Source organism: Gorilla gorilla, chromosome X (assembly GCF_029281585.2).
Source record: "Gorilla gorilla gorilla isolate KB3781 chromosome X, NHGRI_mGorGor1-v2.1_pri, whole genome shotgun sequence".
Taxonomy (NCBI): domain Eukaryota; kingdom Metazoa; phylum Chordata; class Mammalia; order Primates; family Hominidae; genus Gorilla; species Gorilla gorilla.
The window spans coordinates 48134560-48148268 of record NC_073247.2 but is presented as its reverse complement, the minus strand read 5'-3'; the positions used below and the strand labels follow the sequence as shown (position 1 = coordinate 48148268).

At 36.8% G+C, this 13709-nt stretch overlaps 1 protein-coding gene across 2 annotated transcripts in view; it reads right to left on the bottom strand.

Moving 5' to 3' along the window:
* The window catches only part of CYBB (cytochrome b-245 beta chain), a 36983-nt gene extending 26732 nt beyond the window's left edge, over nt 1–10251 (bottom strand). For both annotated transcript variants that reach the window (XM_019019658.3, XM_004063989.4), the window contains exons 1-3: nt 10091–10251; nt 8024–8119; nt 6606–6716 (exon numbers count right to left, since the gene is read on the bottom strand). In XM_019019658.3, the coding sequence (XP_018875203.1) occupies nt 6606–6716; nt 8024–8119; nt 10091–10135 (252 nt within the window). In that variant the 5' untranslated portion in view covers nt 10136–10251. The remainder of the gene's footprint in view (nt 1–6605; nt 6717–8023; nt 8120–10090) is intronic.
* Between the last annotated feature and the right edge of the window lie 3458 nt (nt 10252–13709).

The following is a 13709-nucleotide window of genomic DNA, read 5'->3' as shown; positions in this document are numbered from 1 at the left end:
ATCACACCAGGGAACTCTGGGAGACTGTGTAGAACTTATCCCAAAGGGTTTTTTATTCATTTACTTTGTTTGTTTTGTTCTTTGGTTTTTACCTAACGGGTTAAGAAGCTTGGGTGTTCAACTACCAACTGTCATCCATGATTGGCTGAGGGCTGCTCTGAGGGATGCTCTCAGGACATCAATCCCCTGGGATTTCAGGCTTGCCCCAGGAGAAAGCTGAAAGAAAATCCCCAGGCAGAGAGTGAATGATGCTTGCAAAGGGCAGTTGTCACATGGATTGGAAGTGCCAGTGCTTAGGGAATATGGTGGAGCACCAATGCATCGGTTATAATTAAATGTTCACCAGTGGAGCTGAGCAATGACTCAGACTCTCAAAACAATGGTTTCCTATTTGAAATAAAAACTTGTAAAATACAAATTTTTAAACTTAATGTTTTTGAAATAAAAATTTATTTTTAAAATATATTTTACTGATCTGTTGTTGAAAAGTTGACCATCTTTGTTTTCTAATATAGCTGCCTTGTCTTTTGTGTTCATTACAAGTGCTGAAAATTATTTTCTACTTTGTATTCCTTAAAATTTTGAGGAAATAACTTTTTCCTGTTTCCCAATTGCCATGTTCCTTTATAGTTAGTTAGTTAGTTTGTTTGTTTATTTATTTATTTATTTATTTTCTTTCTTTCTTTCTTTCTTCCTTTCTTTCTTTCTCTTTCTTTCTTTCCTTCTTTCTTTCTTTGGCTTCTTAAATTTCAACTTAATTTCCTCTATAGTTTCTGAGAGCCCTTGTGGTAGACAGAATTCTAGAATGACCCCCAATGACTTATATAATCTCCTCCCCTTGAGTTTGGACCTGTGAAAATGATGAGACATCACTCTGTGATTTTGTTACATTATATGGCAAAAGGGATTTTGCAGAGGTAAAGTCCCAAGTTGACTTTAATAGGGAGATTATCTGGGCCAACAAACCCAATCACATGAACTCTTTAAATCTGGGTTTAGAAGTCAGAGATGGAGGAAGTCAGAGATTTGAAGCACTGCTGCTGGTTGGAAGGTGGAGGAGGGCATGTGGCAGGGAATGCAGGAACATCTAGGATTTGAGTGGCCCCTAGATGATCACCAGCAAGGAAACAGGGACCTCTAGTGCTACATCTGTAATGAACTGAATTCTGCCAACAAGAATGAGCTTGGAAGAGGGTTTTTACTTAGAGTTTCCAGGTGGGAATTCAGCCCAGAAAACACCTTGATTTCAGTCTTATAATACTCTGAGCAGAGAACCCAGCAACTGGGTGCTGGACTTGTGACCTACAGAACTGTAAACTAATAAACGGGGGTTGTTTTAAGTTATTGTGGTAATTTGTTACACGATAGATCATTGATACAGTCCTTACAGGAGTGGTGAAACTAGGTTGGAGTCCAAAGAATCAGAGAATGAGAATTAGTAGGGTTGGAAAGCAGTACTGAATTACACATTTCAGAGCAAGTTTTGTCTTCAGATATACCTATGTTGGGTCCCAGTCCTCCCACCTAGCCTTGTGACATCAAACAACATACTCAGTCTCCAGTTTCCTCACCTGTATAATTATCATAGTTAGTCCCTCAAATCCCTATTGCATATATTCATTGACAGGTATTTAATCAATATTTGATGTTATTTAGTATCATTATTTAAGTTTTCAGTTAGTAAGGCTGCACTCCCCAGCTAGCAGGTAAGCTTCCTGTGTGAAAAACAGTATGTCATGTACTTAAAAAAATCTTTTAATCATTATTTGGCTGGATAAATGAAGTACATTTTCATGCCCTGGAACTGGAGATGATTATACTAAACCTATAGAGATGTATTTACCCCCATATCTATACTTGCCACACACTGTTCTTTTCTATTTGTTGACAAATCCTTTTGAAATTTTTTGGGGAAAATTCACTGGCTCCTGCACGCCGAATTTAAAGCAAACGAATATGGTTTTGTTGTGGAACATACACTGTCTTCATAGTCCTATCCTTATCATCATAATCACCATGGATCATAAAAAATGTAAAATAATATATGTTGATGCCCCCTGATAGCTTTAACTGTAGATCCTTAGAGAAAAATTAACTGAAAGCCAGAACAGTGGAGAGATGTGATTGGGAAATACATTGTCCATTCAATGATACTCTGTTTCATCTTAATAGGTAATTTTAAAAAAGCTAGTTTATGTAAAACACATATATTATATTGAAAGGAAAAAGTGAGATTACTAGTAACTAATGGATCAGTGGAGTGGGTCCAACCATCAGGGCACAAATCCCTAATTTTTCCCACCTACCCTGTTTGGTGTGGACAGGAATGGCAAACAAATCCAAAAAGAAGCCACAAGTCATGCTGATACTGGGCTTTTAAGAATACCATCTCCTCACCACTTCCTTAAAAAAGGAGGCGAGACAACCGGTTGGTGGCATAGGAAAGAAGGACTTTACTGTCTGTGACTGCCCATAATTTTTTGTTCCCCATCATCATGCAGATTGCATTTATATGCTTTGAGTTACTTCTAAATTATTGCCAGCCACTTCCCAATTATCCACGTTGCCATCATGCCCCATAGCTTCCTTACTAACTTACTTTACTTTCTGCCATTGACTTCTAAAGGGGAGTTTCTCTGTTACTGTCACCGGAAGCCTTGCCCGATTTCAATAAACTACCATTCTAATGCAAGGGAGATTATTGAGTCACTTCAGCAGATTTCTATGCTCTATTGAAACAGAGTGAGAAAAAAATATTTCAAGAAAATGGGAAGTGGAACTAAAAAGAAGTACATATTTTATGGGGTGTAACACGTTACAGAAACTCAAAAGCTCTACTTTTTGTACACTTGATCTCACCACACGCACCATCAATGTATCTGATTTAGATATTTATACGCAACTGGGAGAAATTACAAAATCCAACTTTGAATCTACAGAACTCAGGCAAGTAAGTTGACAGTAATATCCACACCTGCTGGCAGTAGAATATCTGATAAATATGAATAACACTACCTTGTTTGCATAGCACTGTTTATAATTTGGAAATTCCATATTTATTCTCTGTCTCTCCTGTTAACACTCTAAGCTCCTCAAGCTCATGGCCTATCTATAACTTAATCTTTACTTACCACATGTCCCCAGTGCTTAGCACATAAATGGCACTCAACAAATATTTATTGACCGACAACTCACTAATTGACAGACTTAAACAATTAATATACTCTTAGACCAACATATGCCTTCTTACATTTGTGTTAGTTGACCTGTTTTTCAACTAAAAAAAAAAAAAACTATGAGACAGAAAGACCAAGAGACTAGTGCTAGACCATGTGATTAAAGATAGAGGCACACTGAGTGCCTCTGACTCCCAGACTATATAAGGTAACAGATAAAACCTCACCCTCTCACCTTCCTGTTTCTTTCTGATCTTAAGACTAGGACTGCCATCCAGACAGAAATTAGTTTCTGCATGGCAAGTTGGGGGTTTTTAAGGCTTCCTCAGAGATTTTTGTATGCTGAGCTTCACCCATTCTCCATTTTTCTCAACAAAGCAGTCTGAGAGCCTTTACCCCTACCTTTCCTGGAGTGGTGGGGTGGGCAACCCTGGGGCTTTCTTTCTCTAGGTAACCAGAAGGATTACAAAGCAAAGTTTCAGTGATTGAGACCTCTAGAAACTGAATGCAAGTTCATGGTTATTTTGCTTATATAGTGTCCTACTATTGAGTCCTTGTATTTATAACATCCTTGTCATTTCTAGTCTAGGTTACTTGGCATGCTCAAACACTCATATATATAATGGCTTTCTAAGATTATAATACTGCAACAGCACAATTTCAAGAAGTTTTGGCAGCATGATTTAAAGTGAATGGGCTCTGGGGACACAATGACCTGGGTTTGAATGCCAACACTTCCATTTAATTTTGTTCCCACTTTACTGGTTTGATGTGCAGATTTCATGCGGTGAATTCCATTAGGCTTCAATGAGTGGCAGCTATATGATTTCCAACATTAGTTACAGCACACTCACTCATTTTAATCACAATCACAGAAGAAGTTTTATTAGAAAAGTTCACATTTCAGGTTAGGAATCCCAGAAGAAAGTACATGCTTGATCTATAAAAGAATGTTGCTTGCTGATAGTTTTAAAACATATTCTTTTATATAAAGATCTATGTAGTTATACAGCCAAGCTTCTCTGCAATTTGAAGGGCAGTCTCATTTCATCCCTGTCTTTAGAGACTCTCATGCAGATCTTCCCTCCTGGGTCACAGGAGGCATAAAAGCTGGCATTACAACATGTGCTGCTCATGGGACATGGTGCTCACCGGCAGTGAAATTTGGACTTGTGGAGTAACCAAGATTTCTTAACAGGCCATCTTGGTGAAAACATTGCCTGTTTCTCAGGCTTTACTTCCTCTAAATAGAAACTATTCTAATGGGGGTAGGGAGAATAAAAATGAATTGTGTCTCCTTAGAAACAAGGAACTCGCCAGGCAGGTGACTCATGCCTGTAATCCCCACATGTATGGAAGTCAAGGAGGGATGATCACTTGAGCCCAGGAGTTCCAGGCTGCAGTGAGCTATGATCGTACCATTGCACCCCAGCCTGGGTGATAGAGAACCCAACTCAAAAATAAGCTATAGTGCATGGGCTTCATTTAGCAAATGTTCACTGGGCACTTACGATATATTAAACGTTATACTTTACAATAGGTGGCTCATTAATAAAACTTTCAATTGAGTGTAATTTTACCTCTGTTATTTCTTAAATTTGGAAGATTTTTTGGAAATCCTTGTAATCAATGTCTAATACCAAGTACTGTTGTTAGTTTTTGGTTTTGGTTAGCTCTCAGTTTGCAAGACAACATTGTGTAGCATAGAATTTATGGCTTAAGGAAAGGAACCTCATCACAGAATTTTTCAGAGGAAGATATCACGACTCTTTCTGGAACATCTTAAATTGGTTATCAACATTCTTCTTCTTTTTCTGAGGAAGTGAAGGTGTAACAGTTATTTCTGCCAACTTCTACTTTAGATTTGTGAGAGCCCAATTTTGGCAGTTGGTTTAAGATGAAATGGTATTTTGTAAATAGTTAAGTCATAAAATAAAAGCTAAATTATAGCCTCTAGTCCTATATTAGTAAATTGAATGTTATATGTTCTTAAAGAAAAAAATTATCTGGATCAGCATGAATTTAGCGTAACTGGGAAAAATGAGGCAGAGTTCAAGGCAAGTTATGCTTGTTATTACAGTTTAGTTCACTGCCTCCTTCAAATATTCTGTAATTGCCAAATTAAGCATGAACTCCTCAACTATACATATGCAGTTCTAGTTTACCAGTAAAATCCTACCTCTTTTCTCCAGCCTTATGTCAGGCATCTGCCCTGTACAATCCCTACATTCCCACAAAAGTAGTTTGCTTTCTGCTCTCCTCCATAAATGATCTCTACTTAATAAGTATTTTTTTCAAAAAGCTTACTATACCTTTTATTTAAAAAAAAAAAACCCAGAAGCTACTAGTCATTAATGAACCACGGAATTGGTCCCACCAGGACACCAGTCCCTACTTTTTCCCAGCTACCCTCTTTGGTGTGGTCACAGGTGGCAAAAAAATATTTATAATAATAATACAAAGAGAAGCCAAGGCTATGCCAATTCTTGGCCTTCAAGAATACGATTTCCTCACTATTTCCTGTGCTTCTGTCCATGCCATCTTCTCCACACAGAATGCCTTTCTCTCTCCTTTACACCTCTTAGAAGCTTACTTATTTTTATATACTCATCTCTAATGTCACCTTCTCTAAAATGCCCTTCTTCATTCTCTGCCCCACCTGACACAACTTCTCTCTTGCTTCCCCATAGTATTTTATTTGTAAAGCTTTGTGGGACCCATCATATTTTGCTTTGTATAATATTTATTTGAGTACACTTGTAGATTTTAAGTTCCTTGTTTGTCATCTTTGTACAATAATACTAGTAAGAAATTTGTATACCATTTTATGGGTTACAGAAATTCTTCCTACTTATTTTTCCCCCCTTCTAGCACAGTACATTTAGTGGCTTACTAAATTGTTGAAGTGAGAGTCAAAGGAATTCTGGACATTTAGAAAGCTCTATGCTCCCCAATTCCATGAAGCCAACACTTCTTGGTTACATTCATTATAGTGTGACTCTGTCCATTGACTCCATCTCCTTGAGATATTATCCACAGAAGATATTTCCTCTGACTTAAATTTTTTTGAATGACACTGAAAGATTAACTCCCAAATATCACGTCAACTTCCTAAAGCTCTGTATATATGCATATCTATCATATATATATATGTGTGTGTGTGTAAACGTGTACGTGTGTGCTGCTTCATTGCTATTGTTGAGGTATAGGTGGTTTTGTGTGTTTTTTCAAAATTTGTTTTCCAAATAGTTGTCTTAGGGAGCTCCATCCCCAAATAGCACAAAAATATACTAGATAATGGCTTGGCTCATGAGTATTCTACAGAAGCTGGAATCCTCCCAAATCATTCATTTGTTTTTACCTAAAAAACGGCATTTTGCTTGATGGCCTTTGAAAATTAGAGGAACTTAGTAAAACATTTTCTCTTACCGCACTGGAACCCCTGAGGAAGGACAGCAGATTTCGACAGACTGGCAAGAGAATCAGCATGCAGTTGAAATTCAGGCAGGCTGCAGGGGCCCTGGCCAGTGCCAGTGCTGACTAGAAGAGGCGGGAAAGGGAGCAGAGTGACTTTTTTGAGCACAGAATATGCCCTGTCCCCACTTCCCCAAGGTTCTTAGCATGAGGCCACACACCAGAGACACCAAGTGATCTGTACAGGAAGGTCCTTCAGAGCCAACGGTTTTCCTTTAGGGCTAGCTAGGACCCTTTGTTTTCATCTGAAATTGACCTTTTGCCCTAATTCAACATTTTATTATTAAAATGTTCAAACATAAAGACAAGTTGAAGGAAATTTACAATAAATACCTGTTTATTCATCTCCCAGATTATACCTTTTATGCTTGCTTTATCACATATCTATCTATCCATTCCTGTATCCATCCATCAACTCATCTAATTTTTGATGCATTTCAAAGTAAGTTACAGACAACAGTTCACTTTCCCTTTAACACTTAAGGTGCATATCATTAACTAGAGTTAAGTATCAAGACTTTTAAAGATTTTAAATATTTTCTTAGCACTTAAATTGATCTTAACAGTATCTTAAATTGGTATGGTATAATGCTTTGGCATTATAATTATTATATTTGTAATGTCTAAAGAAGTTGCATATTTTGGCGGGAGAAAGCATCAATGTGAATAAGCTAACAACAATTATAATGATCTACCATAATTATATGCTAAAATTATTTATTTATGATTTATAATACTTATAATAATTAATATTAAGCAATTAATTCATAGTTTCAGCATGATGTAACAGATGTCTTCTGGAGGCAAGAGGCCTGACAGTTCAAGGAAACTCAGAATACTAAAGGACCCAAGGAAACTGAAGGGCCTTCACTCTACTGGCCTAGTCAACAGATGTGGCCCTTGAGCAAGTTCCTCGAGTCTCTATATGTAGAGAGAGGTTTATTTTCTGAAGATCATTTCATAACATGTGATTAGGAGCAGAGCTCTTCATGCAAAAAAGTAGTAGGAATTAGGTGACTTAGAAAATATGGAAAGTCCCACTTGTCCCACATGTGTCACTCCTGGATGGATTGCTCCAACCTGGCCTTCCATTTCAGAGTGAGTATTAGATTTCTCCTTTAAACTAAACAATGGCACATGGTTCTTGGTTGGGGAAGGATGCCACTGGGCCCCTCTGCCCCACTTTTGTTGGTCCCAGACTGGAAGGCTTTAAGTGACTGTTGCCCAGGAAGTTGCAATGGAGGGAGTGAGGCTAATGGTACTGTTTGGGTTGGTCAGAATATTTATTTAAAATGCTAACAGGAAGATGAACAAGAATGTCTGATGAGAAATGTGAACCAGCCAATATTGCACGGGATGGAATTTATACTTACCCCAAGAAGTTTTCTTGTGTAAAAGAACTTAGGTGGAATATCATAAACCCGGTAATACCAGACAAAGAGGAAGACGTTCAACCCCAGCCAAACCAGCTGCACAAAAAGAAATAATTGCATGAAGTTTCCGCATGTCCACAGTAGATTCCACACAAGACTGGAGTCAGATAAGGGTCAGGACTTCCCCAAGTCCAACTTTGACAAAGGTAGTGACAAAGCTGGATATAACCAGCTTAGAGCCAGCTCTTTCCTCAACAGTGTCACTACACTTGTCTATAATTAAAACCTCTCCACCCTGTGTTGTTCCCCACGATTGTTTTATGATTTGGCCAGTATACCAAATTATCAGTCTCACATTCCCCCACTCCCTTTTTTTCCTCCTCTCTTTTGCTTAACCTTGGATAGGTAGCTGATAGCAGGCCACTCTACTTAAAATGAGAAAGGAAGGGAACATGTTACTATTGCTTTCCCTCCACCAGTATGACACTGCGTTCTGTTCTCACAGGTGCTAATCACCTCCCTCTACCACACAGTAATCCAGCTAGTGAATTCTCATCAGCTAAAATGCCAAGCCTTCCATTTTCCTTGATTAGTTTTACTTAATGCTTCAAGGAGAGAATATTGAGCATAGTGAGGGGCTTGGGATTTACAACAAAAACAGCTTTCTAGATCATGACAGTTCATTTTATCCTAAGCACTGACTGGATCAAGTGATGACACTACCCAGTTCTCTACCTTCAGCTCCATAGTGATCTTTTCTCAACTATGCTTTGAAGCTATTATATGCCCTAGACACTTGATAATATTCTCTCTTTACAAAGAAAAAGGTGCTAAAGCAACTTCCCAATTTCCTGATCTTCTCATTCTTTCTTTACTCTGACTTTCCAAGCTGTGTTTTCACTTTCAAGTGCATGAGTATATAATTTAGAAGGAGGTCATTTCCTGGGAAAAATTGTGGCGAGAGCTAAAAGTTTAATTTGAACTTACTTTCTATAGAAATTATTTGCCCTTAAAAATGGTGATAAGAAGTTAAGTTTACAGCTTCGAATACTCGGAAGAATTCTCTGTTGCAGTAGAATGTTGGTTTGGCATAAACATTTTTTATAACAAAATATTTGTTGTTTTTATTTGTGCCGCTAATTTCTTTCTATATTTAAAACTCAAAGACTCATTATTTTTCATGATAAATTTTTACAAAAGCTCCATTCATATTCCATTCATAATTGTACTTTTTAACATCTCTGTAATGCTTCTATTGGTTATTTAGAAAGGCTATTTAAAAATCATATTTCTATCTACCCAATTTGTCCATTATTGCTTTGCTGATAACACCATTTTAACAGAATAGTTGATTTTCTTTGTTTTAAAAAGTACAGAAATCATTCTGTCCACTTGTAAATTAGCTATATCTTTACTTACATAGTTTCTCCAGATAGATTATATTGATTTATATATATATATACAATTATATATAAATATACATACTACATATTTATGAATCTAGATGACTTATTTCAATTCTGTTCTTTTGAATTTTTATAAATCTTGTAAATAACTCAAGTTTAGATCTCTGAAAAAAAAGGTACTTGTTTTTGAAAATAAATTTGAGAAGTTTTATTATATTTAGTGTAATTACTGAAATAAAGGCCTACTTCCCATACATGAGTCAATCTTATATTTTTTATTTAGAAAATGGTATAAAATTTCAATTTGTCATTTTTAAAGTAGTATAAACACATAGACAAGTGCGTCTGAGTAAACATTACTAAACAACTCAGAATCAGAGATCATTAGCATGAAATATTTTCTACTCCTTCTGCGAAATGCTGGCTAATTTATTCCTCCTAGGAATTCAGAAGTAAGCTAGAAGTGAGCCCCCAGATATGTTCTTTCCATTAAGGAATTTGGAAGAATGGACTCAGTCTGTTTACAGATAGATATAGGTTCACATGGTAAATCAGTTTCAACACAATTCCTCAAATGAACAAAAAAGCTTTGGTCTATTTTAGTTCCAAGATAACCCCGAGAAGTCAGAGAATTTATAACTTATCTCTTGTTGGTACTTACAATGACAAAAATGGAGAGCCCCTCATTCACAGCCCAGTTCCCCATGGTGGCAGAGGTTGAATGTGTTGTGTTTGCCTTTCTTCTATACTGTGCTTCTTCTTCCAATGAGGAAATGAAAACAGCAGCCCTGGGGCAATCGGTTTCCTTTTCTTTTATCAGAAATTGGCTAATAATCATTGGTCAACTGAAAAGCTTGCATCCATAACAAACTTAAATCTTTAAACCTCAACAACTACAAAAAAAGGGTCTATAATGATCCAGTCACAATTAAACATAGTGGAAAATGAAACCAATTTCTACAACTAAGAGATAAATAACAGTGCATTTTAAGGGATGTATTTTACACAGTGAAATAACTTTTTAACTAACCAGCTATTTGATCGCAATTTTTAAGCCACTCAACTAGACATGACTTCGTGCTGGGTAAAACACATTAAACAGGTGTGATTTTGACAGGCTGGAACAGCATTCATAGCCTTGCTGAGAAAAGTAGTAACAATTGTAATGGTTGATATTTACAAGATGCTTAATATGTGCCAATTTTATGTGCTATATATGTCTACATAAGTGTGTGTGTATGTTCACGTATAGATATCATATATATATATATAATTTGAAACATACATATATAAATACAGATGCTTTGGCCAACGATGAACCACATGTATGACAGTGGTCCCATAAGATTATAATGGTGTTGGCCAGGCACGGTGGCTCACGCCTGTAATCCCAGCACTTTGAGAGGCTGAGGGGGGTGGATCACTGGAGGTCAGGAGTTTGGGACCAATCTGGCCAACATGGTGAAACCCGGTCTCTACTAAAAATACACAAATTAGCTGGGCATGGTGGTGGGCACCTGTAGTCCCAGCTACTCAGGAGGCTGAGGCAGGAGAATCACTTGAACCTGGGAGTCAGGTTGCAGTGAGCCGAGATTGTGTCATTGCACCCCAGCCTGGGCGACAGAGCAAGACTCCGTCTCTCTCTCTCTCTATATATATATATACATATATATATATAATATATAATATAATATATAATACATATACTTGTGTGTGTGTGCGCTGAAAAATTCCTACCATCTAGTGACATTGTAGCATAACACATTACTCATGTGTTTGTGGCAATGCTGGTGTAAAAAAACCTACTGAGCTGACAGTTGTAAAAGTATAGCACGTACAATTATGTACATTACATAGCACTTGATAGTAAAAATAGATGACTATGTTACTGGTTCATTTATTTACTAGACTATACTTTTAATCATTATTTTAGAGTATACTCCTACTTATAAAAAAGTTAACTGTAAAAGAATCTCAGGCAGGTCCTTCAGAAGGTATTCCAGAAGAATGCATTGCTGTCATAGATGACAGCTTCATGCATGTTAGTGCCCTTGAAGACTGTCCAGTGGGACAAAATGTGGAGGTGGAAGACAGTGATATTAATGATCCTGACTTTGTGTGGGCCTAGGCTAATGTTTATGTTTGTGTCTTAGCTTTTAACAAAAATGTTTTAAAGGTAAAAAATAAAAATAAAAAATTTAAAAACAGAATAAAGCTTCTAGAATATGGATATTAAAACATTTTTGTACAGCTGTAAAATTTGTTTTGTTTTAAGCTTAGGGTTATTACAAAAGAGTCAAGAAATTAAAAAAGCAAAAGTTTACAAATAAAAAGTTACAGTAAGCTAAATTTATTTCATTATTGAAAAAACAAAATGTTTTGTATATTTAGTATAGCCTAAGTGTACAGTGTTCATAAAATCTATAGGAGTGTACAAAAATGTTCTAGGCCTTCCTATCCATTCACCACTCACTCACTGACACATAGAGTAACTTCTAGTTCTCCAAGCTCTACTCATGGTAAGTGCCTTATACAGGTGTACCATTTTTAATCTTTTATACTTTATTTTTATTGTCTATTTTCTATGGTTAACTATGGTTAGATACCATTGAGTTAGAATTGCCGACAGTATTCAGTACAATAAAAAACGATAAGGTTTGTAGCCTAGCAGCCATACGCTATACCATGTAGCCTAGGCGTGTAGTAGACTATACCATCAGGTTTGTGTAAATACACTCTATGATTTTCACACAACAACAAAATCACCTAAGGATACATTTCTCAGAACAAATCCCCCATAGTTAAGTGATATGACTGCATATATGTGTGTATTACACATACAGACACACATGCAAACACACACACATCAATTCATTTGATCCTCACAACTCAACCACTGTAAAGCAGATTCTATTATTATGATTATATTTACAGATAAGGAAACTGAGTTCCAGAGCAGTTCAGTTACTTGGCCAAGTTCACATAACTAAATAGTAGAGTTGGGATTTGAAATCCAAGAAATTTGGTTATACTTTTGACCAAGATATTAGAAAAAAGCCTTACTATGCCTACACTAAAAACCCTACATTAAATCACTCCACATACAATTATAGGAAATGAAAACATGACAAAATACAATAAATATACCAAAATGTTTAGATGGCAATCATGTTTCCAGGTAAACATGACATCCTATATGCTAAGTGAGTAAACAGGGTCAGCACAAAGATATGTCAGATATGGTAGATGCCAAAAGCTAAATGTAGCATCATTTCCCTTGTTGGTACCCACTCTTCAAGACATGAAAGAGACAGGAGGGTAGGATAGTAACCCCATTATGAGATCAATATTGACTAATTGCACAAGGGTAGTTGTACAGCAGTTATAGCTAATACGGAGGTAAAAAAAAAAGAAATGGGAGGAGTGAAAGGGAACAAAAGAAGGAAAAAAAGACATAAGTACTCTTTTGATTGTTGTCTATGAACTACTTAGGAAGCTTCTGTAATTAAGATAATTAGCAAAGTAGTAGTGTTTTTCACTTCTTAATATTCAAGGAAAGGTACTTTTTAGAATGCTATGGCTCTTAGACCATGTGTAAACCACATAAAGAGAAGTTAGTCTCGTGGTTCTGTTCCACACAGAGATGAATTCAAAGAAACACACTTAGACAATTAAAACATGTGCCAATTATTTGCCTCTTGCTCTCAGGTCTATTCCCCACTTTCCTTGCTCTACTGTGTTTCAGAGAAAATTGTATTGCCAGGCTCCTTGGCCCTCTGGCTTCTAGTATGTTTAGCTGAATTGGAGAATGGATAGCAGGAGATAAGCCATAGTGTTTCTTCCCTGAGCTTTCTGCTTTAAGTGGCATCCATGAAGGGGCTGCATCTGCACTGAGGCTCCAACTTTCACCAGTCAGCCTCTCCCCCTGTGGCATGAGCTAGTCCTGGCCATCACCACTGTAGCTCAAGATTCTGCCAGGTGGCCCTGGCTTCTGAACTCAAGTTACACCACCACCTCCTAGTTTCCCTCTAACCCCTAGGGTGGTAACCACTTCCTGTAGTTGTTCATCTTTATATTATGTTGTCTCTGCACCCCATGTTGGGATTCTCTACTTTTCCATAATCCATGTAACAAATTTCCTGGTATGAAATTCCCCCTGTTGAAATACAGTGGTTTCTGTTTTTTGACTGAAACAAAAAAGTTACTCATATCTGTACTTATTTTTTTCATGTAATCAAAGAAGTGAGGCCTTTACACCCAAAGAAAAATAAAACATATTT